The 27,062-nt window shown below is 40.9% G+C and overlaps 1 protein-coding gene across 11 annotated transcripts in view; it reads right to left on the bottom strand.

Moving 5' to 3' along the window:
• Positions 1-27,062, bottom strand: part of LOC109468566 (collagen alpha-5(IV) chain-like) — a 68,478-nt gene that overhangs the window by 20,084 nt on the left and 21,332 nt on the right. For 6 of the 11 annotated variants that reach the window (XM_019766839.1, XM_019766837.1, XM_019766840.1 and 3 more), the window contains exons 6-43: positions 22,114-22,176; positions 21,164-21,217; positions 20,358-20,411; positions 19,628-19,681; positions 19,373-19,426; positions 19,060-19,113; positions 18,771-18,824; positions 18,353-18,406; positions 17,979-18,077; positions 17,782-17,826; positions 17,594-17,638; positions 17,437-17,481; positions 17,150-17,186; positions 16,705-16,755; positions 16,062-16,139; positions 15,607-15,657; positions 15,331-15,381; positions 14,822-14,923; positions 14,292-14,369; positions 13,575-13,625; positions 12,911-12,961; positions 12,611-12,655; positions 12,306-12,383; positions 11,861-11,938; positions 11,494-11,553; positions 11,107-11,187; positions 10,667-10,735; positions 9,769-9,828; positions 8,600-8,638; positions 6,889-6,933; positions 6,663-6,740; positions 5,974-6,033; positions 4,038-4,118; positions 3,355-3,381; positions 2,842-2,901; positions 2,228-2,305; positions 1,719-1,796; positions 357-416 (exon numbers count right to left, since the gene is read on the bottom strand). In XM_019766839.1, coding sequence (XP_019622398.1) covers positions 357-416; positions 1,719-1,796; positions 2,228-2,305; positions 2,842-2,901; positions 3,355-3,381; positions 4,038-4,118; positions 5,974-6,033; positions 6,663-6,740; positions 6,889-6,933; positions 8,600-8,638; positions 9,769-9,828; positions 10,667-10,735; positions 11,107-11,187; positions 11,494-11,553; positions 11,861-11,938; positions 12,306-12,383; positions 12,611-12,655; positions 12,911-12,961; positions 13,575-13,625; positions 14,292-14,369; positions 14,822-14,923; positions 15,331-15,381; positions 15,607-15,657; positions 16,062-16,139; positions 16,705-16,755; positions 17,150-17,186; positions 17,437-17,481; positions 17,594-17,638; positions 17,782-17,826; positions 17,979-18,077; positions 18,353-18,406; positions 18,771-18,824; positions 19,060-19,113; positions 19,373-19,426; positions 19,628-19,681; positions 20,358-20,411; positions 21,164-21,217; positions 22,114-22,176 — 2,302 coding nt within the window. Of the gene's footprint in view, positions 1-356; positions 417-1,718; positions 1,797-1,831; positions 1,907-2,227; positions 2,306-2,841; positions 2,902-3,354; positions 3,382-4,037; positions 4,119-5,973; positions 6,034-6,662; positions 6,741-6,888; positions 6,934-8,599; positions 8,639-9,627; positions 9,688-9,768; positions 9,829-10,666; positions 10,736-11,106; positions 11,188-11,493; positions 11,554-11,860; positions 11,939-12,305; positions 12,384-12,610; positions 12,656-12,910; positions 12,962-13,574; positions 13,626-14,291; positions 14,370-14,821; positions 14,924-15,330; positions 15,382-15,606; positions 15,658-16,061; positions 16,140-16,704; positions 16,756-17,149; positions 17,187-17,436; positions 17,482-17,593; positions 17,639-17,781; positions 17,827-17,978; positions 18,078-18,352; positions 18,407-18,770; positions 18,825-19,059; positions 19,114-19,372; positions 19,427-19,627; positions 19,682-20,357; positions 20,412-21,163; positions 21,218-22,113; positions 22,177-27,062 lie in introns of all 11 variants that reach the window. The other 5 variants (XM_019766829.1, XM_019766828.1, XM_019766835.1 and 2 more) reach the window with 5 other exon arrangements.

Here is a 27,062-nt window from a genome sequence, read left to right as displayed (position 1 = left end):
GCTCAAAACTGTGTGTGAAAAAAAAACTTCCAGCAAATAAACAACATGGTTGATCCTCTCAGCGGTGCTTGGACTGCTGCGTTTGCTCTGAAACGTATTTGTAAGCCATTTGTCCTTATTACGTATACACCGGTACATGAACCTAGATCCGATAAAAGCAAGTTCTACACATGACCCAGACTGTAAAGTGCAACTTTAAAATACTTCTTACGAGCTCTGTGTGTATACTGCCGTTTGCATGTAGCAAGTTGAACTATAATCACTAACGATAAAGCAATACGAAGCCAAGCAAATTTACTGCTTATACTATTCCGTACATGTTTCTGCATGTAATAATAATAGTGCTGTAACCATACCTGCAGGTCCGCCGGGTCCAGGGGGTCCGGGTGGTCCCAACTGTCCGATTCCTGGAGGTCCTGTTAGTTGGAATTGACAAACGGTTCATCTTTCAGATGGCGTAACATACACGATATAACCCATTATGATTTGTTACGGAAAAGGGAAACGAAGGCAACAGTTAATAACTAAAAAAAAAGAACAAGAACTTGAAAGACAAAGACGGGGGTAAAATAAAACAAAACAAGATTAAAAAAAGGACAACAGTAATCATCTACTAGGAACTAATGTTAGCGACATAACTTATGTTAATGTCTCAAGCAAGACATCTAAAACAGGATTGTTCATTAAGTAAACACTATTTCCTTTTTTAGTTGTGTCCAAGAAAAGAAAAAGTCCCAAGCTTGTTGTTACAAGCATAGGACTGTTACCAATTCATAATTCCCCTCGTCCGGTCGGGCGCTCTGGTGGCGGCTGGTACCAACGAGACTTTGAAAAGGTGCATGGCAATTTAAACGGAATGGCTTTTATTGCAGAATGATTCCTGGTCTGTGGGGTGGTAAAAGGATAAGCTAGGAAGTGGAAGGAAAGGAGTGGCTGGTGCAGGAAAGGGCAAGTGTGGGCAGGTGTTCAGGGTGAGAAGATGACCAGGTCGCAAGATTTCTGTCTTTTACTTTATTCGTTTCGAAATTCCGACAACAAATATCATGAAATAATCTGGTAGTAGAATGGTCGTTTACGGAGGTGACTTTGAATAGATTCCTTAAAAAAAACTTGCACATGGAATATCAGTCTACAGGTCAACATTACGTTAATACATACTGTCAAGTAGGTCTGTCTTCGTAAAATGATATATAGAACATTAGAGCGGAAACAGACATGGTTAGGTTACATGTGAGTGAATGTAGAAGGCGTAAAAGAGAAATAAATGTTCGCAAATGACAGAAAAATTCAATGGATCTTATGATTGCAGTGATATGGACATTATCGGTGAAAGCTGGAAATGCAAGTTCCTCTATATAGTACTCAAGTGATACATTTCTACTGTGTTTTTACATGCAACATAAGAGCGAGAAAAAATAATGAAAAAAAACTTCCAGTGAGAGGCGTTTGTTTGGAGAGGCACGTACTTAGTAGTTTGCTTGCTATTTGTGGATTTGGGTTCGCAGAACTAAAATTGATCGAGTTCAAAATGAACGAGCCCTTAAATATTCCAATGATAAAAGAGAAGCATGTTCAATAACATTATCCAGAGACACTAGTGTGACGATGAAACTGAAGCAGCATTTTTGTAATGCCATACGTGCAGTACAGGCGAAATTTTTCTATGACAAGGACTGAACTTGCATCTCCGTAACTTCCACCAGCGGACAGATGCCTACCTCTGGGGCCCCTTTGTCCAGGTTCCCCTGGCTCTCCCGGCTGGCCAATGTCTCCCTTCGCTCCAATGCCCGGTTCACCTAAATACCGAAATATTCAAGGGTAATGTAACAACCTGGCGGTCCAGGGGGGCCACCAGGCCCTCGGTCTCCTGGAGGGCCAGCAGGTCCTGGTGCTGTAGTTCCATCCCCTGTCGAAACACTTATCTATAAGCTGATGACAGTTAGACATACACATCACCGGAGATAAAGGCGGATGCTATCCGGAATGTTTAACCTTATTTTATAAAGTGTCGTAGTGAATGATTCATTTTAATTCTTATATAACCCTTAGAAGTTTATAAGGCTCCTTTGGAATTATGTCATTCACCCTGTTACAGATACCGATGACCTTTGAAGAACAACTGCATACAGGAGCTAAAATTACGCAGTCTAGTCATTTGTTTCACGCCGGCGACTTGCAGCTATCATAAGGGAATAAATGGCATCTTAAGCCCTGTCTTATGTGTCACCTGGTGAACCAGGTGGTCCCTGTGGTCCTGGGCCGCCGATGGGGCCTGGGTCACCCTTCACTCCGAGTCCTGGCGGTCCTGTAAAGACAAGCATCATTAAATCACAGAGAAGCAAGAAGTGGAATTTACTTGACGGACAACAGTGCTAGTGCCAGCTTGATCATGTGTATGCATACTATTTCTTTGTATTCTGTATTCTACTATTTCTGTACATAACAATGTGGGTATGAATGTACAATAAAGATCTAATTATTCATTAAATCACGTCACTAAAAATTTTCAGACACTATTAACACTACTAAGTTGCCAGTGAAACCGTCTTCAAGTACTACACCACAATCACTTTAGCACATCTCTCCCCGATACTACACCACTACACAAAATTACTTTGCTGGCGACTCAAGGATTCCCAAGGCTCGCAAAATATTCTGTGTTATTTTGGTGCCGTCCTATTAGAAGTTCATAATAGAGGGTCTTGAGTACAAAAGATAAAGCACTAAAGTAGTAGAGAATGGAACAAGACATTGGACGTGATACCGTTGCATGAGATTTTGTCCAGTTTACTGTAGATGTCGATGAAGATGTGAAGAAAAAAATCAGAAATGTGTGGTTACCTGGTGGTCCTCCGGGTCCAGGTGGGCCTTGTGGCCCCGGCCGGCCAATTCCTGGTGGTCCTGTTATTTTCAACATTAATTTTTTAAAATGTTTTTATTCAAAACATAAGGGACGGCAAAGCAGTGTTAGAACACCCCTGCCTGTTGTCGTCACAAACAATAGGGATATCATTAACGTTCAGAAACCAGCCACATTACATTGCAAAGTATTCCAATTGCCAAGTTTCAAAAAACAATGATCATGATATTAGCTTGACCCTAGCTACAATGTACAACTATTCTTTTTCTTTCTATCCAGGATTTAGTACGTATAATAATATACTTCTGCCAGATATTGAATGTGGGGAAATGGATTTCATTTCTGGAAAGATGCATACATGGTTACGTCTTCAGGCGTATCGAACAATTTTAGATCTATACTTCGCATGCAATATACTACCTTCAAGGAGCTTGTTTGTGCTTTCAAATGATGATGCACTTAACACGTTGCAAAGACACAACACAAATGCTCACCAGGTGGTCCATCGGGTCCACCAGGTCCTGAAAGAGATTTAAAAAATGTGTAAGTATCCTTCCTAACTGTTCGTTTTCGAATTATGAATATTGTGACGACCGTCATTCATCTAAATCTAGTTGTCCTCATATGTTTGCCATAAAGCGTAGGAAGATCACAGCCATTACACACACTTTATTATTTCCTATTTAATAGAAATTAAGAACATGAATGGCATTAATAATTGGACTCAACAGCAGGCAGTAGTAATTCGACAGATAGTATCTTATTTACCTGGTATTCATCACATTACTGAAATCTGAAAATATTTGAAATTAATGTCCCACTAGGACTCTTTAAGTGAACATGTTTTAACATGAGTATTTAAATGGGCTATAATAGGGTATGAATTCAACAAACCTTTTTTGTACATGGGGATTTAAGCTTCAGTCGACAATAATGTCAAGAAACTTCATCTGTGATATCTAGGGCAGTCTAAAGACCTGTTGTGTCTAAGTGATTTAGACATTTTTTTAGTGACTGTTCTTTGTGATTGGTCCGTGTATTTTGGGGATATGGCTGTAAAAGTTGTTAAAGTAGCTGTGTATATATATGTACTTCTACCTGTACTTGTTTTCACGATTTGAATAAACAGTGTTGTTAAAAAATAAAAATAATAAAAAAATAAAAAAATCTTATTTACCTGGGGGTCCTCCAGGGCCGGGTGGTCCATCTTGTCCGGGCGCCCCCGGGGGTCCAGGGTCTCCGCGACCACCTGGACCATCTGTACACAAGCACGCACCGTTAATTCAACAATGGGTACAACAGTTTCAACTTTCAACCACATCATAGGAAGAAAAACACTTTAGATTATCATCAGCGTTGATGATCAGACATTTAAACTTAAGTCTTTATTCACATGATAACTGAACGTCGGTATGGCAAACATATAATTACTATGTAATATTCAACGTGCGACTAAAGTCACGGTAACCGTTATTGTAATAGCTGATTAAATTAACACGTCATTATTATTCCTCATTCATATATATGAAATAAGAAATAACAGTCAATATGTATATATAGACTTAACAAGCATCGCAGCAACGCATTTGTCTATATTCACCACATACAGGATCTGTCAATAATAACGTGACGCGTCTTCTACTCGCCTGTTATCTTATCACTGTACTGTACCATTGTACTGAAATGTCATGAAGCATAACAATGAAAATTGCGATGTTTTGCATGGAGGTGCGATGCACTTGGCCCCCCGTCATAGGACTTACCAATAACATGTCAGGCGAGCAGTGGAGTAGGCAAAGCTCAAAAACAGAGAACACATGTAGAGTACCTGGTGCTTATGACACGAAAAACATGGAAAACATGATAATCGAAACAACGCCTGATAGCAGTCCGTGGGTTTTCCTTTGTCAGGTGAATTTTGCAAGAAATTTCTATGCATTATAATTATACTTTGAGTGGGTCGCAAAGTTGAAATACAGAGTTGCATTGGTGGTTGGTACAAACTTTGGACTGTTGGCGGGCGTCGTATCACAACATACGATGAAGGATAAGCAGGCATTACAAAATAGGACCTTGAAATGACATCATGGATATAACGTGAACACTCCAATTTGAGCAGTTAGAACACGCATTTGACACAACTTTGGCAAAATATCACTTAGAATGAGATTTGGAGTGACACTATACATGTCCAACCAAAAAGCTGTTTTGATGAGATACTGCATGACAATTACTTCTTTTCTCGTGTGCTAAGGCAAAGTAGCCTGGGTACCATCCTAGTTATTTTACCGAGGCTCCCATACTTGTTTGTAAGGGACCTAGTATGGGAGCCCCGCTAGACTAACTAGGATATAAGGGAACGAGTATGGGGCCCCGGCACCCGGGCTAAGGAAAAACAGGTATCGTAAAATCGTAAAAGATAGTTGTGCAACAATGCGTGATCACAATGTTCATTACGTAAATGCAGGGTACCACGTATTACATGCTGCAAACAGTGTAGTTAAGTGCGAAATATACATATAGATGTGATGGGTGACATGCAGAACCTACAGCAAGTGCCGGCAAGTGCGCTGGTCAATTATATGCCAACACAGGAAATTAGTACCCAATAGGCCGACTCTGTTCTCCTGTTGTGCTAGTCAGTCAAAAATGATTTTATCCCTTTTTGTCAGAATAGCACAATGCCATGAACACTATGGAACTCATGGGCAGTATTTCCCTGTGTAAATAGCTTATCTTTGTACTACTGCATGCAGCTACATCTAGTCTTTTAAGAAACTACGTGTCTTTTTATCTGCATTGTAAAGAACTGGAAGCTTTAACGTTAGCTATTACATAACGACATGCACTGGTATTGCTGGATTTGGTCGATAAGTTTCTATTTCTGTGTTACTTAAATTATTCAGTCAGAGAAGAGACGAGTCTATAAAAACTAGAAAAGTAATACTTTTGTCACGGTGATGACAAAAACGTATAATATTTGGTTGTTCCGAGTCTTTAAACAATAAACAGGCGAAATAACGCGGTTCAATGCAGCATGGCACATGTATATAGTCATATTAGTAAGTGCAGTGTTAAGGTGAAAATGTGCTGTAGACTGGAACGGGACGTACCAGGTCCTCCGGCGGGTCCAGGGGGGCCAGGGTCACCCTTAAGGCCTTGACCGGGTGGTCCTGCAAGCACACAACAGCAAAGGTTGTCGTTATTATCATTATAGACGATATTATTGCTAAAGTCCCCCAACCCATTTATTTTTCAAAGAGTCGGACAATTCCTCTCCCACTGCCGCCTGAGAAGAAGTCAAACCCCCTAATAGTATGACAAGAATAGTTTAATAGAATAGAATAGATTAGAATAGCAGTTACCTTGTTCCTATTACCTGTTCACATATTGCATTTTTTTTTATCCTGTATGTATACCAACGTTATTAGATTTAAGTAGAGATAGTAGGTTCGATAAGTATATCGTACACGTAGAAGTTCCTGTTAGCAAATAGTCTTATACATGTATCACCACATTTTCTTGTCAATGTCTGTATGCAATTAGCCCTCGGGCAGGAATTTGCAATAAACAACAACTTATTATCATATGTCTTTTTTTTGTTATTTCAGTACACGCAAGTCGTGCTTACGGAAACGATGGCATGAATACTGATTAGCATTTGTAGATTATAAAGGAGAACATCTACAAATTCTTTTAAAAAAGCGGTTTCGATACTTTTCCCCCAACAAAACCTTACACATGAAATCTGTTCACTAAAACGTGGATATACATGTTATAATCTATAGTAGTAATGACTAACCGGGAGGTCCGGGAAGTCCAGACGGGCCAGGGGGGCCAAGTGGGCCGGGTGGGCCAGGCATGCCAGGTCCGGAGGGGCCTGAGGATAGATTAGAAGAATCGTCAATGATGATACCGAAACATTTTACAACTTTGCACGTTTCACTGTACTGCTACTGTAGCACAGTAAGACATAAAATGATAATAAGATAATAACAAAAATAATCTCATCAATGGAGTGCACATACCGGGTGGGCCAGCGGGGCCTGATGGACCGGGTGGACCAGGTGGGCCTGTATCCAAAATGTGGCTTGGGGGTTAAGCATGTGCATAGCTACATAACTACAAAACATGTTATATATCATCCGCTTGAAATGTTACCAAAAAATAAAGACTAAGTTTTGATAAATTGTATCATGTCCATAATTTGCGGCTGCGAAAATAAACGTGGTTTAATGTTTTGGTATCTGGTGAGAAACATCAACCTTCCATCTCATGAACTAAAACCAATTTCTTATCGGTTCACAAGTTGAAAGTCAAGTCATAACGTTGCCTAAATAATTGATTTCGAGCACGATTGAAATCTCTGTAACGTTTAAATGGGAGTAATATGCAAAACTCGAGACTGATTTTAGCTTCCAACCAATTGTGATGATCGTTGAGGTACTTTACCTCGTTCGTTCTTCACCCAACAAAAATGTACGTAACAGGGGTTAAGCATATCGGGATGACACAAAGGAATACGTGTGTGGATGGGTAACAGAAATGCAACGAAATACTAAAAAAGGAGGACATAAACTCAAAATGGGAGATAAGTTGACTTGGTGTAATAATAATGTGAGTTCTGGAAGGTCCACGTCCCGGGTGCAGTCCAGTGGCGGGTTGTGCGGAGGATCAAGAGATGAGAGGGGTGATGAGGGAGGGTGGAAGCCAGGCAGGTGGCAGACAACCGTGGATTGGAGAGAAGAAAAAACTATGTCAGCAGTTGAAGTCATTTTTTACCGGAAACATAGTCCTTTCTCCGTTTGACCAAGACACACTGGTGAAAATATTGAGTTCAAAAGACCCAATCTTTTAAAGAGGCCAAGCATCAAAAGGACTATGGATCCAGATGATACACAATTCTGTATCAATGTGTAGCAACAAATAATCTTCTTGTTTTCAGTTTGTCAAGGACGGGCTTGCTAACAAAAGCATCTTGCGTAGGCAACCGGGATAAGCGACTTAGACAACATTGCGTTACGTTGTAACTCGTACGAAGCAGCAACAGTTGCTGGGGGAAACGATTGGGCGAATAAGCCCAATGTCTTGTCCTGTCTTCTTGTGACTGTCAATAGTCTTTTATCAAGGTAGGGTTAACGTTGAATACATGTATGGGTTGATGCTACACAGGGAATGGTATATATACATATTCTTTTAATATGTAATGTTCAATTGGAGATGAGTTTGTGTACTAGTGGCAAAATACGATATGGACAAAATATTGTTACAGTAATGAAATATTTTTTCTTCGAGACTAGATGAATAAGTGGAAACGCTTAGTTGGACGTTATCACTGTGACATTTACAAAATGATATGGCTAGTACAACATGATACGATCATCAAACGCATCTTTCACAGAATTTTTCACAACGAGTTTTAATTTAATCGTAGTTTTTGCAAGCTGGTAAAAGCCGACCAAGCAAGTACAGCATAACGTAAACGGTTTAGAAGTTAAAGTACGACTGTAATCTACTCTCCTCCCCTTGCCATTACGTAAGATCATTCTGGTAATACCAGTATACCCTGTATAACATACACACTGAATAATGCACAACATACTTCTTCTTCTTCTCATCAAATCATACCTATCCTGTTTCATAAAAAAAGAGGAAAAATACATGCACAGCTACATAGAATTTCATTCTGTTTGATAGATAACAACTGGACGAATGTGGATAAAATGGAGACGTACTTACCCCCACCTGTGCCTGGGGTTGACGGGGGTCCAGGAGGTCCTGAGGTAGAGAGGGTTATAAACAGGCAAAATTCGCGTTAATACAGCAATAACTCCATATACATGCTATAACACAGCATGCACACTTGTATATACTCACCATTATCTACAGTGAATACCTGCCCATGACCAAGTAGTATGCTGTAGATGTTTTGCGTCAATAGGTACATGTATGTACCAAAACCTACTTATCAATAGACAAATGTAAACCTAAGCTAGGCAAACTATATCATTTCCCTATGTACTAATAACTGGACAATTTTAAGGCTGTTTCCTTCAGTATATCAGTTAGTGCAGTGCATTGAAAAACTAGATAAGCCAAGTTGGCCGCTATAGGTCATACTGCTATAAACTGAGTATCATTGTCTAAGCCTAGTGTGTTGTAGACATCTGCCGGCTTCTAACAAGTTACGACTAACATGGCTGTTAAAACACGTTGTGCTTCAGCCATAATCACCAGTCAGTTTCGCACGGTAAAGCAAGCTTGATATATTAATTCTACCAGCTATTGTGCAGACGGTGAAGCTATTGCAGGGTCAGTGGCCAATACCGTGCGAGGATATGGAACCGTCCCAATAGGTGAAAATTTCTGAGAGTTTTCCTTTGTTCTGCTTATACGAATTCTACACTAAACTATGTAGACATCTAAGCCAAATCGACAGACAGTACAATGTAGCCTGGTATCCAGTCTATCGTGGTTGGGGTAGACTGTATTCGGGGCTCAAATATTTCCCCCCCGTCCAGCTCAACAGACCGCCTGTTACACCCGTTGGAGTTTTGCACGCCAGGAGTTGATTACGTAAACCCCACCACGAAAACTTCCGTCGTGCAAAACCTACAGGGGGAACCTAGGGAGGTCGGGCGGGAAGAATCTCCTACGGCCCCGCAGAGAACCCGCCCCAACCACGATATACTGGACACCAGGCTACAAATAGTCCAGCGTTAATGTAGAATCTACAATCCTATGGGACGGTTCCAGGTAACGGTCACCTTGCTTTCCCGGTTGACCGGGCATGCCGGGCCGTCCTCTCCCTGGCCTGCCGGATAGACCTATGGGCAGGAAGTTAAAGAGCGGGCGCTTAATCTTTATTCAACCTTCTTAATCTTAAAGGTTCAGAAGCAAAAGAAAACCTGGTTTTCCTGGAGGGCCGGGGTCACCACGTCCGCCTGATCCTGGGGAGCCGGGAGAACCTAAGAAATCGTGAATATTCGTTAAATAACGTTCCAACGCTTTAAAGGACCTGTTAGAAAGTTCAAATATTCAAACTTAGTTTTGTCTCTAGTCCTCCAATTGGTTGCCTTAGTTGCTTCGTCATATTCATGAAGCTTCCTTATCGGTCAGTGTTGTTCTGTACTGTGCTGTTAGTATGGTGTCCTGGGGGGTTTATGTGTGAGGAACATACGGAGGTCCTTTGTCATACAGCCCTTAGGGTCGCTGACTGGCGTTATCAGAGGATGTAAATGATAGTTCCTGAAATGCGGGAAATAGGGTGAGAACGGACACACGACGGACAATGCAGAAGAGAATGCTGTTATATGATAACCTAAACAGAGGACTGTAATGCTGGGGATCCTGTTGTGCAACAAGACAAAGTGGATAAGATGCGTAACTACATTGGAAGATGCATATGTAATGTAAAGACTAAAGGTAATGCTCTCAAGTGCTTATTTAGTAGGTAGGTAAGAGGAAATGCAATGCACTTGTTCGACAGACGTGTGGGCTTGTCAACTTACGTCTCCATACGTCAATCTTGATTTTTTAAATTAAATACACCTTCAGCCTTATCATTCGTAACTTTCTAAAATCAATTAGTAATACGTTCATAGGTGAAATCATCACTGCTAGTGCTGAATAACATGCCAACAAGATATGGAATGGCAAAGTGTCGATACAGGTGTAAAATGAGAGATCTATGAAACAAATATCTTTCTGGACGTTAAGGCATTTCACGAGAGGCCACTGTAAACCACACATACTTTTTAATGCCAACAAAGTGTTAAGATGATGAGAAATATAAAACGGCCAAACCTGGTGGACCGGGTGGTCCTCTTACTCCCTTCGGACTTGGCATCTGCTTGGCGAGTGCACCTGCCAAAGCTGAGGAACAAAAGCAATGTATGTTAGCAATAGTTTTACAAGAAACAACAGAATACCATCTACATGTATATACATATATATGAATCAGAATTTGTGCATCTTTGAACAACGCGAGCTAAGTGTCTAATTGTTTTTAAGAACAGTACAATGGTCAGTGACTACTATATAAAAACAGGAAATCCCTAAGGTACCATACACAGTTCCCGCGCTTAGGATGAATAAATGTAAGCGTCTTCACAAATACTGCTGAATCAAAAATAAAATTCGAAGTTTAGACTTTTAATTGAAGTGCACATTTCTTGCCTAAGTTTAACAGAGTTCAAAGCGATGTCCTCATCAAGTAAAACCCAAGTTGATGCAACATGATTTACCTGATAGATCTACAGCTGGTGCTGGGAGACCGGGAAGACCAGGGGGACCACGTGGGCCAGGGGTACCCATGCCATCATCACCTGTGGGAAGGAACGTTCAGATAATGCAGACATCACACTAAACTAGAAATCGGCGTAGTTAAGAGATTGGTCTGTGGTTACGAAATCACCCCCACCCACGAGCTGTCTGTCACATAACTGTGCGACATATTACAGACACAACGCAAATCTGAACTGATATTTTGTTTCTGTTTATTAGTCTTGCATCTCAGGTTCATTACAGGTAATAGTACTCGTCAGGTGTCAGGTGCTTCTCTGCAGAGAAGCCCAATGTTTTTACAAACTTTCTAACAAAAGTGACACTTTTATGATATGACACATACGTACCCTTGTCTCCTCGAGGCCCTGGCTCTCCTGTGCGGCCTGGCTTTCCAATTCCTGGTTTTCCTATTGAAGAGATGTTACAAAGTAAATATCAGATCTTCACTCAACGAATGTGGTTCGGTAGATATACATGCCATATGTTGGAAACAATCCAATGACCAAAAAATGTTTTCAATCAGAAAGAATGTATGATCTTACATATAAACGACATAACATACATAGTAAAAACAAATGTGTTAGGTGCTACGCTGTTTCAATGGAGTGTGCCTGTGTACAACGTCAGTTTGCAAATTAAAGTCTTTAATCTCAAAGGCTTGCCATCGGAACAAAGTAGACAAAGATAGAATCCTTGATGGACATGTGACTTTACCTGCTGGTCCTTGTTGTCCAGGTGGTCCAGGTTGGCCTGTTCTTCCAGGGGAGCCTCTCTTTCCTTCACCAGCAGGGCCTGAAGTAGAATAATAAAATTCCAATTGTGAGCATGTTACCTTAGGCCTTGTTCACATGAAACCGCCCGAACCGCGATTCGGCTATTAACTCGCATTCCTCATATCTGGTCAAAATATTGTTTTTCCTCAGTTTTCCCCTCTTCTTCTCCAAACAAATAAGGTCCATGACCTGAACCAGACGTCTCCCATCATGGTAACCGGTGTTGTGTTACACATGTACAATGTTGCAAGTGCCATGCACAACTGAGTCCAAGAGGGGCTACATGGTCACCATATATTAATGTGTTTGAGTAAGAATAAACAAAGCTTGCAAAGATGGGCAATGTGAAGATTACTTTTCTAGTTCCATATTTTGTTTGTACTGACCAGGGAATCCTGGAGGTCCAGGTGGTCCAGGCTGACCGGCCTGTCCGTCATTTCCTGGCTGTCCGATGCCGGGAGGTCCTGGAGACAGACAATACGGTGAACAATACCGGTAAAGTATGCGACAAGCTAAAAACAATCGGTTTCACAAATTGCTTTTCTGGTTTTACTGAATTTACTGCTGAAAATAAACTATACGGTTAATGATGCTGAGGAAGTCGTAGTTCCCATGTAATAGCATCTGTCCTCAAGTATTCATACTCGAAGAACTCAAGGTACAAAGAAGGTGATACTGGTACAAGACTTACCTGGGGGACCAGGCTGGCCGGGGCGTCCAGCACTGCCTGAAGGACCTAGAAAAGAAAGCGACAGGTTCTTACATTCTATGCCATTTTTGGCGAATGGCTAGCCCTTAGCAACTTCTCGCCGTTAACATACATTGTACTTAAGAACCAGGAAGGAACGGTACAGCCCTGTAAGTGTTTATACATTTACATGTAGGTAGGAGCAATTTGCCATATTGAGCCATGTTCTTCATAAATTGAATACAGTTATAACAACAATGTATACTTAACTCATTGGGAAGATATGTGTAAGTTGTAACATACCTGGTGAACCTCTTTGTCCTGGCTCCCCAGGCATACCAACGCCCGGGTCACCTGGAATATAAAGAGACGTTAGTTGCAAGTTGATGATCACAGGTCAGAGGTCACAGACGGGACCAAATAGACCATGAAGAGCTCTCTCAACTACGGATTGAAATCTGTTGCAATCCTCGTTGACTGAGGCTCATAGAGGCCTAGTATCGTGCCATCCATATCCTAGAAAGGCTTTCAAGTGAATTTTATGTTTACGTTTCTTTGTTTTCAGAAGTTTTCAGAAGACTTTTGCTCCTGTGTAATCCTGCAACCCGGAACACCCCCCTCCCACCCTCAAGACACCAAGGAGAGGACTTCCTACTCAGCCGTTTTATTACTATTTTCTTGACTTATCTTGGCTACCGGATTACAAGGTTGGTAATAAGTTTACTATTCTGTTTACCTTCTATTTAGCTTCTGACCACGAATCCAAGTTGTGGAGCACAGAAGTAGGTGAACAACACAACATACATTTTGCAGGATATTCAAGTCAATGTCTATAGCAGTATTAATACTTTTATTATTACATTCAAAGATCCGAATTGACATTCGTCAGAGTCCATTCATTATTTAATTATTTCCTAGGCACAGTCTGTATATTTCCTATAAACGTTAAAAGAAGAAACAACAGTACCTTGCTTTCCTTGTTTTCCTGGAGGTCCAGCTTCTCCGATTCCAGGAGGTCCTAACAAAGAAAAAAAATCACTCTCCCGTGTCAATGGAAAACAACTTCAAGATTGTTACTGTTAGATGTTAACACGTCAGATACATACCTTCACAAAGGAAACATATAATTAATCATGTTAATGTGCAGAAGAAATATTTCGAACTACCTTTAGACATTCACTGTTAACGTTAGACCGAACAAGGACAGGAAATAATAATATACCCATTGACCTAAACGTTATCACTACTTGATAATACAGGTTATTAGTAGTATAGATGTAACAATGGGTGCAGAATATGTGCTAAGAGTATGTTTAAAGAGAGGAAATGTGAATATTAGGTAACACCTTTGGAGCAAGCAAGTGCAACTGAAATACCCATTCCGGGCAAAGCAAAAGTGCAGTTAAAGAGAGGAAAGGGACCATGCAAAGAAACTACTCCAAAAAATGAGTAGAGCAAGGATGTATAAGAGCAAGAGAATATTCGTCCTTCGTCGTATGGACGGCTAGATGTGTCCTTGTCACAAGATGTGAGGAGTGATTCCATGTCTTCGATGACGATGGCATGGAATCAACAGGCTCGACTGGAGTCCCCTCCAGTTTGAATGACCATGTAAAAAATGGCCACTTGCCAACACGTCACAACATGTGAACAAAGACTCCAGCTTTCGTCTCCCGTCTGTTACCTGGCGGTCCTGGCTGTCCCTGTTGGCCGGGCATCCCTGGCATACCTTGGTGCCCCTTGATGCCTTGACCGGGAAGTCCTTAAAGAATGGCATGAAGATGGGATGATATGAATATGGTTATTGATATATATACCATACCTGGGGGTCCAGGAGCACCTGTTCTCCCACGCATTCCCGGCAATCCTTGGTGACCCTTTTCCCCCGTTCCGGGAGCACCTAATACAGATGTCCGAGGCATGGTCAGGACGTGTTCTTTATGGCCACTTTATTCCGTCCACATTTACAACATTATGTCGGTATCAGCGTCGGTATCAGCATCGGTATCAGCGTCATCTTACCGTTCAAAAAGTAGCGCAAGGTTGTTGTTTTTTTCAAATTATGAAACACATATAGATTACTTAATCAAGCCAAGAAATTAACAAATTTTCATCATGGTGTCGGTCATAATAGCATTTAACAAAACATACTGTGCTTGAAAAATTAATCTGAATACCAAAGTTGGCAACAAGAATAAAAACCGGGGCACTTACCTACTGGGCCGGGCGATCCCTGCTCACCAGGCGGGCCAGGTCTGCCCCTTTCGCCGGGCAGGCCGGGCGGACCGGGTTGCCGTGCTGCCTGGCTCATAGCTCCTGTTTGTCCATAATCATACCACATTAATATTTATTCATTTATTCAATCCAACAAAATCATACAAAAGCAGGGAATGCTAATGCATCCCTGAATTGTGTAATTGATTTTTACAATAGGTTAAAAAAACAAGACAGGACAGGTACACAGAAACACACTATATACAAATATCACTTTGTAGGATTCCGTAAAGATATAGTAGCTGAAAGTAGCATAGATGTCACTGTAGATGTCTGAGATCGTAAAACATGTTACACTGATTACTACGTACGCTGAAGTAGTAAAATGCAGTACGTTCCATCAACTAACAATTTTATTATTTATATATAAAAACTGGTGTACAACCTAGTCTCGGTACATGCAGCAATCTTGTTTTGGGAACACTATTTTCAAGGGCCCCATTACTTACCTGGGGGTCCTGGGGGACCAGGAGGTCCTCTTCTTCCCAAACCGGCCGGGCCTAATAAAAACAATAGAACAAGTCATTGTATGTTATAGAAAGTTCTGCCTGGTCGAAACATATTCGACAAAATGATAATTACAAGCTCGTTTGTCTCCACCACTGACAATGGGATCGCTACTATTGTCAGTACTTTCTTTCATTTCATTGAAAGAGCTTACAATAAGATAAATAGAATCGCGTAAGAATAAATAATAGTAGGGGTGTTATCCCATGTGTCCGTACCAGGGGGACCAGGTGGACCTTCTGGGCCTTCCTTGGACTGACCAGCTTGACCTAAGCAGAGAAACGGGGGCGTCAACGTTTTATAAATACATGTTCTAATCTTAGGTTAACCATTTGCATACACATGCATTAGATGTCCAACAACGTTCGGTTAATATCGATATGCATGCCACGAAAAGGAAAATACAGAAATTATGTAAACAAGGAATCATTCAGTTTCAGACTTGCGTTTTATTTCAGTATAAATTTTACTTCCAACAGCATGCAAGATAGAAGGAATAAAGGACACGTGGTAATACAGACGTTGTAATAAGGTTAAGAATTTGTTCCAAAACTTACATATATTATGGAAGACATTTGAGGTGATTGTTATGTAGAAAACAAGAAATGTCAAAGGTCATTGTCATGGTCTTCTGTTAGTGTCACTGCAGACAATAGTTTTACTCTCGGTGTACCTGGTGGTCCCGGTCTTCCCGGCATTCCGGGTCTGCCCGGCAATCCTGCTGGTCCCTTAGCACCATCCTTTCCAGTTTCTTTGAGAAATCAGACATGTCAACCGTCAACATACAGAAATAGAACGGGGAATATCTCTACCTGGCGGGCCGACAGGTCCTGCTCGTCCCATCATACCAGGAGGCCCAGGGGGGCCCTTCTCCCCAGTACGTCCCGGCTCTTCAGAAATAGGACATCCGGAGTGTGTCAGTGTTTGCGATGTAGAGAATGGAGTCCGATTGCGCTACTTTTATTGCAATTTTAACGCGCTTGGGCTGCAAGTGAGCTGGACGTTGAGCACAACATTCTACTTTGAAATGTTGCATTGCATGGCAGCTTTCTAATATGGCGGCTTGTAGGGTACATCTTTTTTTATAATTTGACTATAAAAACAAAGGAGTTGAGGTAAAGTTTGCCTTTTTACAGCAAAGCTTTGAACGTAGCAGGGCCATGCCGTTTCGCTTAGAGTCACTCTAATTATTACATTGATATATAATTACAAAATATAGATTTTACTACCAACACTTTTCTTTATCGACTTTACTATATTACAGCATATTAGTACAGAAATGGTATGTCGTTGTTAGTTTCAAGCAGTCTACTCACTCCCTTCCCCAGGAGGTCCAGGCGGTCCAGGCTGCCCAACACCACGTTGTCCTGAGATAAACATGACAAGCTTGAAATACAGGCTTTACTGAAGGCGTCATTTGCGCCATATTGGATGACGATGTATGCCATCTGCAACCCACTTACCCACCAACATGTCTGCTGGGTATTCAAATTATATCTGATGTCAATGAGAGTCTCTTTATCAATACGAACAGTGCAGCGATCTTGAGAAATGACGATGGGTTGCTAAGTATTCTCATTTCCAAATGTCTACCTCATCATCATTTGCCCTGTATGTACAGATCAGATTCTCATAGCATATAATCGTCATCTACACATCAGTATATACAAATCCTATGCATCTTGAAAGTAGGTACAGTTGGGTAGAACAAGATAGTACTGTCTTGAGTGCTTGCAGGGACATGAAGGGTTTGTAACTGACCTGGAGGTCCAGGTGGACCAATAGCGCCAGGGGAACCCTGAAATTGAGAAGTCACGGCACACATCAAGCATTTTTGCGGTGAGTACATTTAAGCGTGAATACGGTGAATGCTGTAAATGATACCTCAATAAATAATATGGTGATTTAATCTATTTATCAAGATATTGCAAGATTACCATTACCTTCCGTCTGAACGCAAGGGAGAGATTTTTCTTTGTGCTTATTTATTGCTTCTTGCAAAATTCTCGTAAACTCAGGCATATACGGACTAAGGCAAAAATACTAACGTCATTTCCGGTTTTGCCTTGGATGCCTGCTTTTCCGGCCATACCCTGCAGAGAAAAACATAAACATAAGAATTATCACCGAACGCAAGAAAGCAATTTAGCAAATTCACTAATTGTCTGTAAAAATGTGTAAATGGTATAAAATGTCTCAACGTACCGGTGCTCCTTGGAAGCCGGGAGGTCCGGGGGCTCCCCGATCACCCTAGAAAGATAATATGTCATTAACTCAATTATTTTCATTACATTGAACGTATAACTCACATACAATATTCTACGCTCTTGTCTTAGCTTGCCTTGTCTTATCTATACTAATAATTATACAACTCAGTGGCTTTACAAACTTACCGAATTGCCAGGAGGTCCAGGGGGTCCGATACTTCCGGGGCGACCCTAGAAAAGTATCAAACAAAACGTTAATACAATTTCTACAGAAACCTTACAAATGGCTTATAATCAACATCTAAAAGTTTACTTAGCCTTTCAGCCATTCAGGCTGTAACAATACATTAAAATTGCCTAGGTGGGACAGAAAAATCCCTTACCGGGCTTCCAGATTTTCCAGGGGATCCTTTGTCTCCCGGTCGGCCGGAAGGACCCGCGGGTCCAGGCGGTCCAGCGTCGCCTTCCTTGCCCTCTTTACCCTAGAAGAGACCAGACCTTAACTATCATGATCCGTACTTCTATCAATCATGGTTTTATACAAATATTAATTTTTCCCCCATCCGTTAAGATAAGCACTTGCACCTGTATGGATATGATATGGAAATTCATCTATAATTTGCCTTACAGGAATTTTCATAAGAGCCATTTTTTCATGTGCGCCATTTTCCAATACTCTTAAAAAGTTTTAATATTGGTTCTAACAAATGAATTGCAAGTGAAAGAATCCACATCTATTTCATTGCCAATCACTCACGTCTCTTCCGACCATTCCGGGGGGACCGAGTGGTCCTGGTGCTCCAGGGAATCCCTGTAAAATTAAAAAAAAATAAAAGCAATGGAAACGTTCTTATTTATTGCAACATTCCTATGACGTAAATAACCTGATTTCTTTGGTTAAACCTGAAAGTTGAAGTGCAAGTAAAATTTGCATATCAATAACAAACGTATTAGTATCGTATAAGTTCTTAATTGCTTTTGTTCACTTCTTTCACCCTGTTCATGCAATAAGTCTTTGGGCATTGTTTTTCTAATAAGAAATTCTTTATTCATTAAACAACGCGCATTTTCAACCGACCCACTTGCATGTCTGTTGTGCCGTCATCTTAACTAAAATTGCTGAACACATTGTGATAACAACAGCTTTTCAAAACAAGGAACAGTTCTCTACGTACCCTATGACCTTTCAGTCCCGGCATGCCTGGTCCGCCATTGTTACCTGGTGGACCCTGAAGAGAAAAGGGAACACGTAAGAAAACATAAGAATACTAGTGATACTCATTCGTAACGATAAGTGTAAAAAAAAATAAGTATTCACGTTTGCCTAGATTTATGAAAGCTGAGATTGTACTAGTTGCAAAGTATAAATCCACATTGCCACATTTATCGAAAAGTACCAAAAAGCTGCTCTGTCTCCATAAACACATTACGAAAATCATTAATTCAAAGCCCAAAAAGATTTACCGGCATCCCCCTGCTTCCAGGGCCTCCAGGCTGACCTGTCTTACCAGGGGGTCCCTAAATGAAAACAAAAGGATCATAGACTCAAATTAGAGCAAAAATACAGGTAGGGGAATATAACGCAGATTACATAATACATCATACATTACCCAATTTTTGTAAGTAAATCACCATTGAATAATGCTATAGGTCATGATGCTTGTGATAGTAATAAAATAATTACAATGCGTATAACTTACACGGCCACCGACCGTCTTGATATCATGAACTTGACAGGCAAGCTTTACGACGTCATAATGACGTCACTACTACTTACGATCAATCCCTGAGGTCCAGGTGGGCCCGCCATTCCCATCATACCTGGCTTGCCCTAATTATAGGAAAAATACATTTGGTAATGGGTTTTGAAGCATAACAATACCTTATAAGAAGACACGTTTATCATATTTCACAATTAAGGGTCATATTTGAATATAGCTACATCACCCTAAAAACATTAATAAGATTCTTCAGACGTAGTTGTACATGTGAAATGTACCCGCTATGCAAATGCAATCTGCAGAGCCCTTACCTCATCACCTGGTTCTCCTGCTTCTCCCGGTGGCCCAGCAGGCCCGGGGGGACCCTGTGTTACGGGAACGACGGTGAAAAATTGAGAAGAAGGACCCACTGAATGAATGCGAGCATTATCCTTTAAACGTTCTTCTGTTCGAAGTGATTTAGCTTACACATGTCCTTTGACGTTTACTTTGTTATCCATCACCCCCATATAGGGATTTCGACAACAGAAGAATTACCAAACGCTTCACTGGTCGCGACTGTGCATTGAGATAATGTAGTTACTGCAACGTTAAAGCAACGTAAACGCGTATCTAAGTGTTGCTTCTGGTATCTGTACACAAAGCAGAATAAATGTGGAGCTTGGTTTCCTGAGTGTGGCAGCATCCGGTTGTGGTATTCCAGCCTTTAATTGTGTGTCGTCAGTAACAGGTATTTTAATAAACACTATCTCGTCTGTATGTTAACGGTTAACATTCAGTTTTTATTCTTTACTACCGTAATACGGTCTTGTGAGAAGTCGAAGGAGATCAATGGCTACCCTCACACAAATGGCCTGGTGATACGTGTTGCTTTTTGTTTTTTTTTTTTGAGAAAAATGTTACATCGACAGTGTTATATAGCCAGGAGAGTGTCTATCATCAAACACCACCTAGCGACTTACCATCACGTTTGAAGCATCATCATATCCGAAAAAAAAGGAAAAAACTTTGTATGAGGGTAGACACTGTTGATGTACTTACAGCTGAACCTCTGTTGCCAGGGATGCCTTTGGGGCCTTGTTTTCCTGGGAAACCCTGGAAGAGAGTAAGATCTGTCAAAACCCCCACCCTACCCACAAAGGAACCGACTTACTCGTTCACCCATCTCACCCGGAGGTCCCGCAACCCCAGCATCGCCAAGCCGACCCTGCACGCAAAATATAACCTCAACAGCATCAGAAAATGGCGTCGTCGGTCTCTTTCAGAACAGTCCCGTTTACCGTCGCGCAAGCTTTGCGGCAGTTTTCTTAGAGTCCAAACGGTGGATTTGGGGCTGAAGCGTAACCCAGGGAAAGCAGGTACCCCTTTCGTCAGCAACATGAACAGCCGTTTTGATAGAGGTCATGTACGAGTTTACTTCTGGGATGAAGGCCTCGGGTATGCGGATGACAGGGTAAGCGGTTCAAGAGATGTGGGTATGGGGTGTGAGTTGCAAACATTGTACATGAGAGTTAAAAAAAAGGTTCTAATTTACCAATATATATGCTTTGCAAGTCGGTGATTGTCCTGTATATAAAGTCCGTATCAAAGTCTCGTGTATCAAGTGTGTATCAAGGTCTTTACAGAAAAATACAAAAAGCACCTGTAAACATGGAAGCAAGTGCAATACCATTATTGACACATGAAATTAGCCAATTAAACTTTTACTTTGCATCACATTAATTTCTAAAGTGGGTTCTAGTTCTCTTTAAGCTTGTACAGTCATTATCTTCGCGGTCGATAGACAAACAACACATTACGATGTTTTTATTTCGCTGCTTTTTCTTCAAGGAACGTTAAAGCCATACCGGCATTCCCGGTTCTCCTGTATTTCCGGCTGGACCTGGCGGGCCTTTGCTGCCCTGCAAGCAAATGATAAAATACAGTTAGGCCATGTTGATTTGATTATATGGATGACATCCTCTGGGAACCCCAAAACTGTTGCGAGCGTGCGAATAAAGAAAAAGTTTTGCAAAAAAAAAAAGTTGCTTTCATTATGAAATCTACGTGGTCATGAAGATTGAACAAATGACACAGGGTATGGTATAAGGCGAATTATCTACTCTTCAAATTCATTTCTTTACATTTTCGTCTTTTTCGTTTGGTTTTGACATCCTACGACATTGTTATTGTTTTCCAATACTTTTTGTGCAAATTACAGTATATATTTGCTCATTTTGCAACTGTTTTGTACGATTTACAGCATGGTTGAAAACTTTTTTTTTTTTGGAAACGGCCGAAAATTGATGCGCGCGCGGATGTCATCCATATAATCAAATCAACATGGCCTTACGGATAATAAAACAATAATTCAATAGGAATGTAGAAGGTACACCAAGCATGTACATGTAGGACAATGGGGAAAGCGTTGAAATTGCATTTACTGTTGATACTGCCTCTACTGTTGATACTACATATATTGCGGATACTACATACACTGTTGATACATCTTCTGCTGATACTACACATACTGCTGATATCACATCTACTGTTGATACTATCTCTACTGTTGATAGTACATATACTGCGATTTTAGATCTACTGCTGATACCACAACTACTGCTAATACGACATCTACTGTTACAATGCTACTACATCTACTGTTGATACTACATCCACTGCTGATATAATATATTTGTAAAAGAACATTCTTTGGTTTGCATTATAACAACGTAAAAATGTACATATACCTTTGACCTATCTGTACAAAATGTTGACACAGAGTCTGATTCGTATGTAATTGTTTTTCTTCACTTACCGGCCCTCCCCTTGGTCCAGGTGGTCCTCTTTCTCCGTTCATTCCCATCATTCCATCCATGCCCTGCATGAGGGCGGAAATTAGTCACTTAGAATCAAAACAACAAAAAACAGGCAAAATATACAGGAAATAGCATGGCAGCCACAAGTGTCAGTATCAACCTGGCACCGTCACAAAAAAAAGTTGAAAAAAGACACGCATGTCAATGGGACATGTATAAAGCATATAAAAACATGGCCGGTAGAGATATCATCTTTGGCAACTAACTAACAGTAATAACAATGGTTCAGTTATACTGTATCAGATTTCCATTACTTTGCGTATATCATACAGAAAGACCAACATAAAGGAACACCCGCATCGTTGTGTAGAAATGTCTCAAACCCCTATATATATTAGTAACAACCTGTGCATGATTTCCAGAACAACTGGCTCATGTGATAAATAATCTCCAAGCAGATTTTTGGTGGCTGCAAAAACAGCAGTAGACCTGTTGGGACCTCACATGCGTTGGTGCCAAATCGAAGAAGTGTTTTCCCCGTTTGGTCGGTCAGATTTTTATGTTTGAATAACAGCAACAAAGCAGACATGACCCGCCAAATGCCAATTGAGGTAAAACAGCTTTAATGTTTCAATCGTTCGAGTCTTAAGTTTCAGAGCCCGACAACAACATTTTTGGAAAGTTTCTTGTCATTCCCTCGACACTTGCAATCTTGATGAGACTGAAGACATTATGGGTGTGCAAATTCTAGCCGATCAAAATGTAAAATATGTCACTAATGATGGTAATTTTGTAATCACCCGAAATCGGAATTTCCACCCGTACCCACGTTTTTGTCTGTACTAGTGAAATAATTAGATGTAGAAAGTTCTGCTATACTATAGCACGGCAGCTGGTGTATGGTTCAGTGACAAACAATGACAAGCTGACAATCTTGTAGAATGGATTAGACAGCATTAACGTTCTTACTGACAGGACCTCCCGGATATGCGTACGCACAGTCCCTTTAGTTAACTCAGCTGCCCGTGTCACGCCCAGCAAAGCCCAGTGGTGCCTTGTAAGAGAATACAATAACCTGCCTATTTAGTAGCAATCAACGAGGCAACCCTGTCATTACATCGTTAGACAAATACATCAATGTCTTATCAAAGACGCTGCTTGCCGACTCTCACATACCCACACCGCAGCTACTATGTATCAAAGACATTGTCCACTGTATTGTCTAGCCTGGGTGGCAGGCAGTTTCCAGTTACAGTTCCTCGGCTACAGGGCCAACATACCCCCAAGGACATTATAACAGCAAGACACACTGGCTCACAGCCTGGGTGCCCGACTAGTACCAGGGGTAATATACAGGCTAGCTCCCCGGCTCCATTTTTTTTTATAGTTTATCGCTAGTCTTCATTAGCCCACAACTCACCACCCCATTCACAGGAACGATAATTGACCCTAGTTACAAATCGTTTTTCAACCATCTTCCAAGTAAAAGAAATATTTATATCCGGATCTGAAACATGGCTATCTTGACAACGTCACTCACTCAGCTACCTATCTAAAATAAACAACACCGAACGGAACGTTTGGAGGTAAAGGTAAATAGTATTTAGTCAGGAAAATGTCAAAGGTTATGTTTTGACATGCGAACGTAGAACGCTAATGAACAGTGCTGTCAGGGACAAGAAATGGGATACACTCGTTTGCATAGTATACCACCAATTTGCAGCAATTACTGGACATACAGTATCTATATGTATGTAAATAAGTCTTTCATGGTCAAAGTATTTCACAATGAGAAACCATGAAATGCGGCGCGGCTGTCGTAGTGTAACATTGCAAAGCAGATGTAGCTTATATGATTACAGATGCCAAACATGAATGACACAGAATCCAGGATAAGAAGTAAACTTAACCCTTCATTTTCATCCAGAAGGCAGCTGGGCCCGGGGTAGACATGCGGAAACAAAATACTCTTCTGCTTGTACTATTCAATACATGTTAAAAGAGCGGAGGTCGATGTGTCAGACAGAAAACGCTGAACAAACAACAAAACTTGAAACGCAAAACTCTACCACCTGTGGGGTTTGCATATGGTTCCTCCGTGTCTGTATATATATAAATGTAGACCCCACACATGACTGAAAGTGCGTACAAAACTTTCCCACGACAAATACAAGCAGCTCGAATAACGATGAGCCCTAGCAAGAACATTGTCAAGTGCACCACTGTTGAAAGATCTTGAACATCCTCGAGGTCAACTTGAAGGTCCCGAATGACAACATGACAGGCCCCTGAAATGGTAGTCCTTAGGTAAACAATATGACACAGTGAGTGCACATTACAGAGCTGTTATTAATCGTTGTACAGTTGTTTAAAGCTTATTTTGGAAGGGTATTTCACTATGGATGACCTCCATCATAATTCTTCGGTTGTACGGTATGTATGAGTGACACCAGCGGGCATGGTATGGGTGACATCAAACACCATCCGTCGCCGGATGCGAACCTGACAAACTCATGGGCAGTTTGGATAACTTATTCACCCTGAGCTTCTCCCTTGACAGCTTGGACGATCTCCCAAAGGTCTAAACAATTGTGAACAACATGTTTAAATAGAAGTCTCGAGTGAAGGATCAAATAATTCTTGTTGGATCCGATTTGGTTACAGTGTTTACACGTGTACAACGCCAAATGGTTGTCGATGACAGTTACTTGATCATTTCAGGGTCCCTGTGGCCTCCAGTAGCCCCCGTAGCAATTTTACGACCATAAGTAGTGTTCCTAAGTGATAACTAGAGACAAAACGTAAATACAAAAGCAAGGACTTGGGTTGTATGACATATTGTATGGGTTGTGTGACACCTGATGCTTGTTTTAGATCTTCGTTTTATTTTTAGCAGGCTCTGCCGCGCGCGTTAACATAAACATTTTAAAAACTTCTAACTCCAATTCAGCTACACAGATTGCTCTCTGAAGGTGGTATTCTCCAGTTTCACTAATTTCACTAATGTACAACATGTGAGGTCATCGAAAAGTCAAGGGTACTTAAAGAAGAAAATATGCATGGAGATCTGACTCATTGGGGTCATGGCCACAGGCTTAAAGGTCAAGTTGAGATTTCAAAAAATCATCCGAAAACAGGTGCGTGAGGCTAATAAATTATCACATGTCCCGAAGGTATGATGACATTTCAAAAATTTCCGTTCTCAGACTAGGCGACAACGTACGGCCAAGCATAGAGATTGGTGGAAACAAAAGCCTATTTTGACATTACAGGGTTCAAGGGATTAAGTGACATCCATAGAAACTATTTGGGATATTTTCGTTGGCACAGGCGTGTCCCAAACAGCTCAGGTTCAAGGACAACTTGAGGTAAGGTCAATGCTGTTAATGACATTTGATCTATTGTGACCACAGCTGCACGCGTATATTGACAACAAGGGCTGCGCAAGGTTCGCCCACACTTAGCTACAGTACCCAATGAAAAATCCAAAGTAAAAGTGAGTAGCCTACTTTTCTCCCTTTAATTTTGTCTACTTGCATCTTCGAACAATTGAAGTCTCCATGCAATACGAGCGATCACTGCTTTTGATTACATTATGTACATGCAAATTATTTGAGGTCATATGCAAATTTCAGTAGGCAAATCACCAAACCTCATAACGTATGCAACACCTTCCGCTCGTTACTGTTGGAGTAGACAATAACTAACATTGTAAGCTATCGGTTTCCATATTTACTACAAACTACGGCAATGGGTCAAGCTTTAGCCACATTTCCAAACTATGATAGCATCTCAAATATTCCTACAGCTGCAAGTATGATGAGAAAGGGGACGTACAGAAAGTTCTGCTATCGATGTGTCAAGTCACACGACTAGCGGTTCATTGCTATGTTGTTACCTTCGCCAAGAAGGTTATGTTTTCAGTAGCGTTTGTCTGTGGGTGTGTGGGTGTGTTTGTGTGTGTGTGGTTTAGCAAGATAACTCGAGAAGCAGTGGATGGATTGGAATGAAACTTGGTAGGTGGGTAGGACTTCATGAGACCTAGAAATGATTAGATTTTGGGCCCCCTGGCGGCTTTCCTAGGTACTGCAGCTGAACTTCCGGTTTTGATATCTCATGTTCTGGACATGCTAGGGTCACGAATTTTGGTTGGTAGATAGCTCTTGGGGTAGGGAAGAAGTGACATGAGTTTGGGTCCCCTAGCGCCTTGTTCTGGAACTGCAGGAGCATTTGTTGAAAAAAAATTGAAGGACGATAACTCAAGAACCGGTTGACGTATTGTCGTGATTTTTGGTATGTAGGTAGTTGAAGTAATGCTTGACATAATCAGATGGCAATTATGCAAATCAAGAGCTAATTTGCATAATTAATGAGGGAATTCTATAAATCTGATTTGTTCGATAATAGAACTATGAAACAGTTGTGACATCTACTTGAGAACGAGAAAAACATCTGAGGATATAGATTATGTAAATGAGGACCTAATTTGAATAATTAATGGCAAATTCTTATAATTCCATAGTTGTAACTGCTGCACCCCGAATTTCATACTTGCCACATTTGGAATTTAAGTGAAGGTGAACATCAATAAACATAAGTTATTCAAATCATGACCTAATTTGCATAATTTATGAGGAATTGCTATAATAGCCTTTTTGTTATGATAAGGCTGTCATTGGATGGAGAATATGATCAACTGATATAATCCATGCAAATGAGGCTCTTATTTCCAAAATCAATGATTAAAATTGTAGACTTCGTCACCCGCAAGGGTTAACATTTTTTGGCGAAGGTATGAGATCGTGGAACTCTTGTTTATCATAGCAGAGGATTACAAGTTGTGTTCGTTTAGTCCTTAATCAACTCATGCCATGTTGTGAACTAAGTTGTGTTGCGTGCGGGCTTGTTCTCACCTCCTCCAAGACCTTGGACCTTTAATTGGGAGCCT

The sequence above is a fragment of the Branchiostoma belcheri genome, unplaced genomic scaffold (genome assembly GCF_001625305.1).
Source record: "Branchiostoma belcheri isolate BF01 breed outbred unplaced genomic scaffold, Haploidv18h27 scaffold2, whole genome shotgun sequence".
Taxonomy (NCBI): Eukaryota; Metazoa; Chordata; class Leptocardii; order Amphioxiformes; family Branchiostomatidae; genus Branchiostoma; species Branchiostoma belcheri.
Note: the sequence above shows the minus strand (reverse complement) of the source record. Positions and strands in the feature narration are given on the sequence as shown.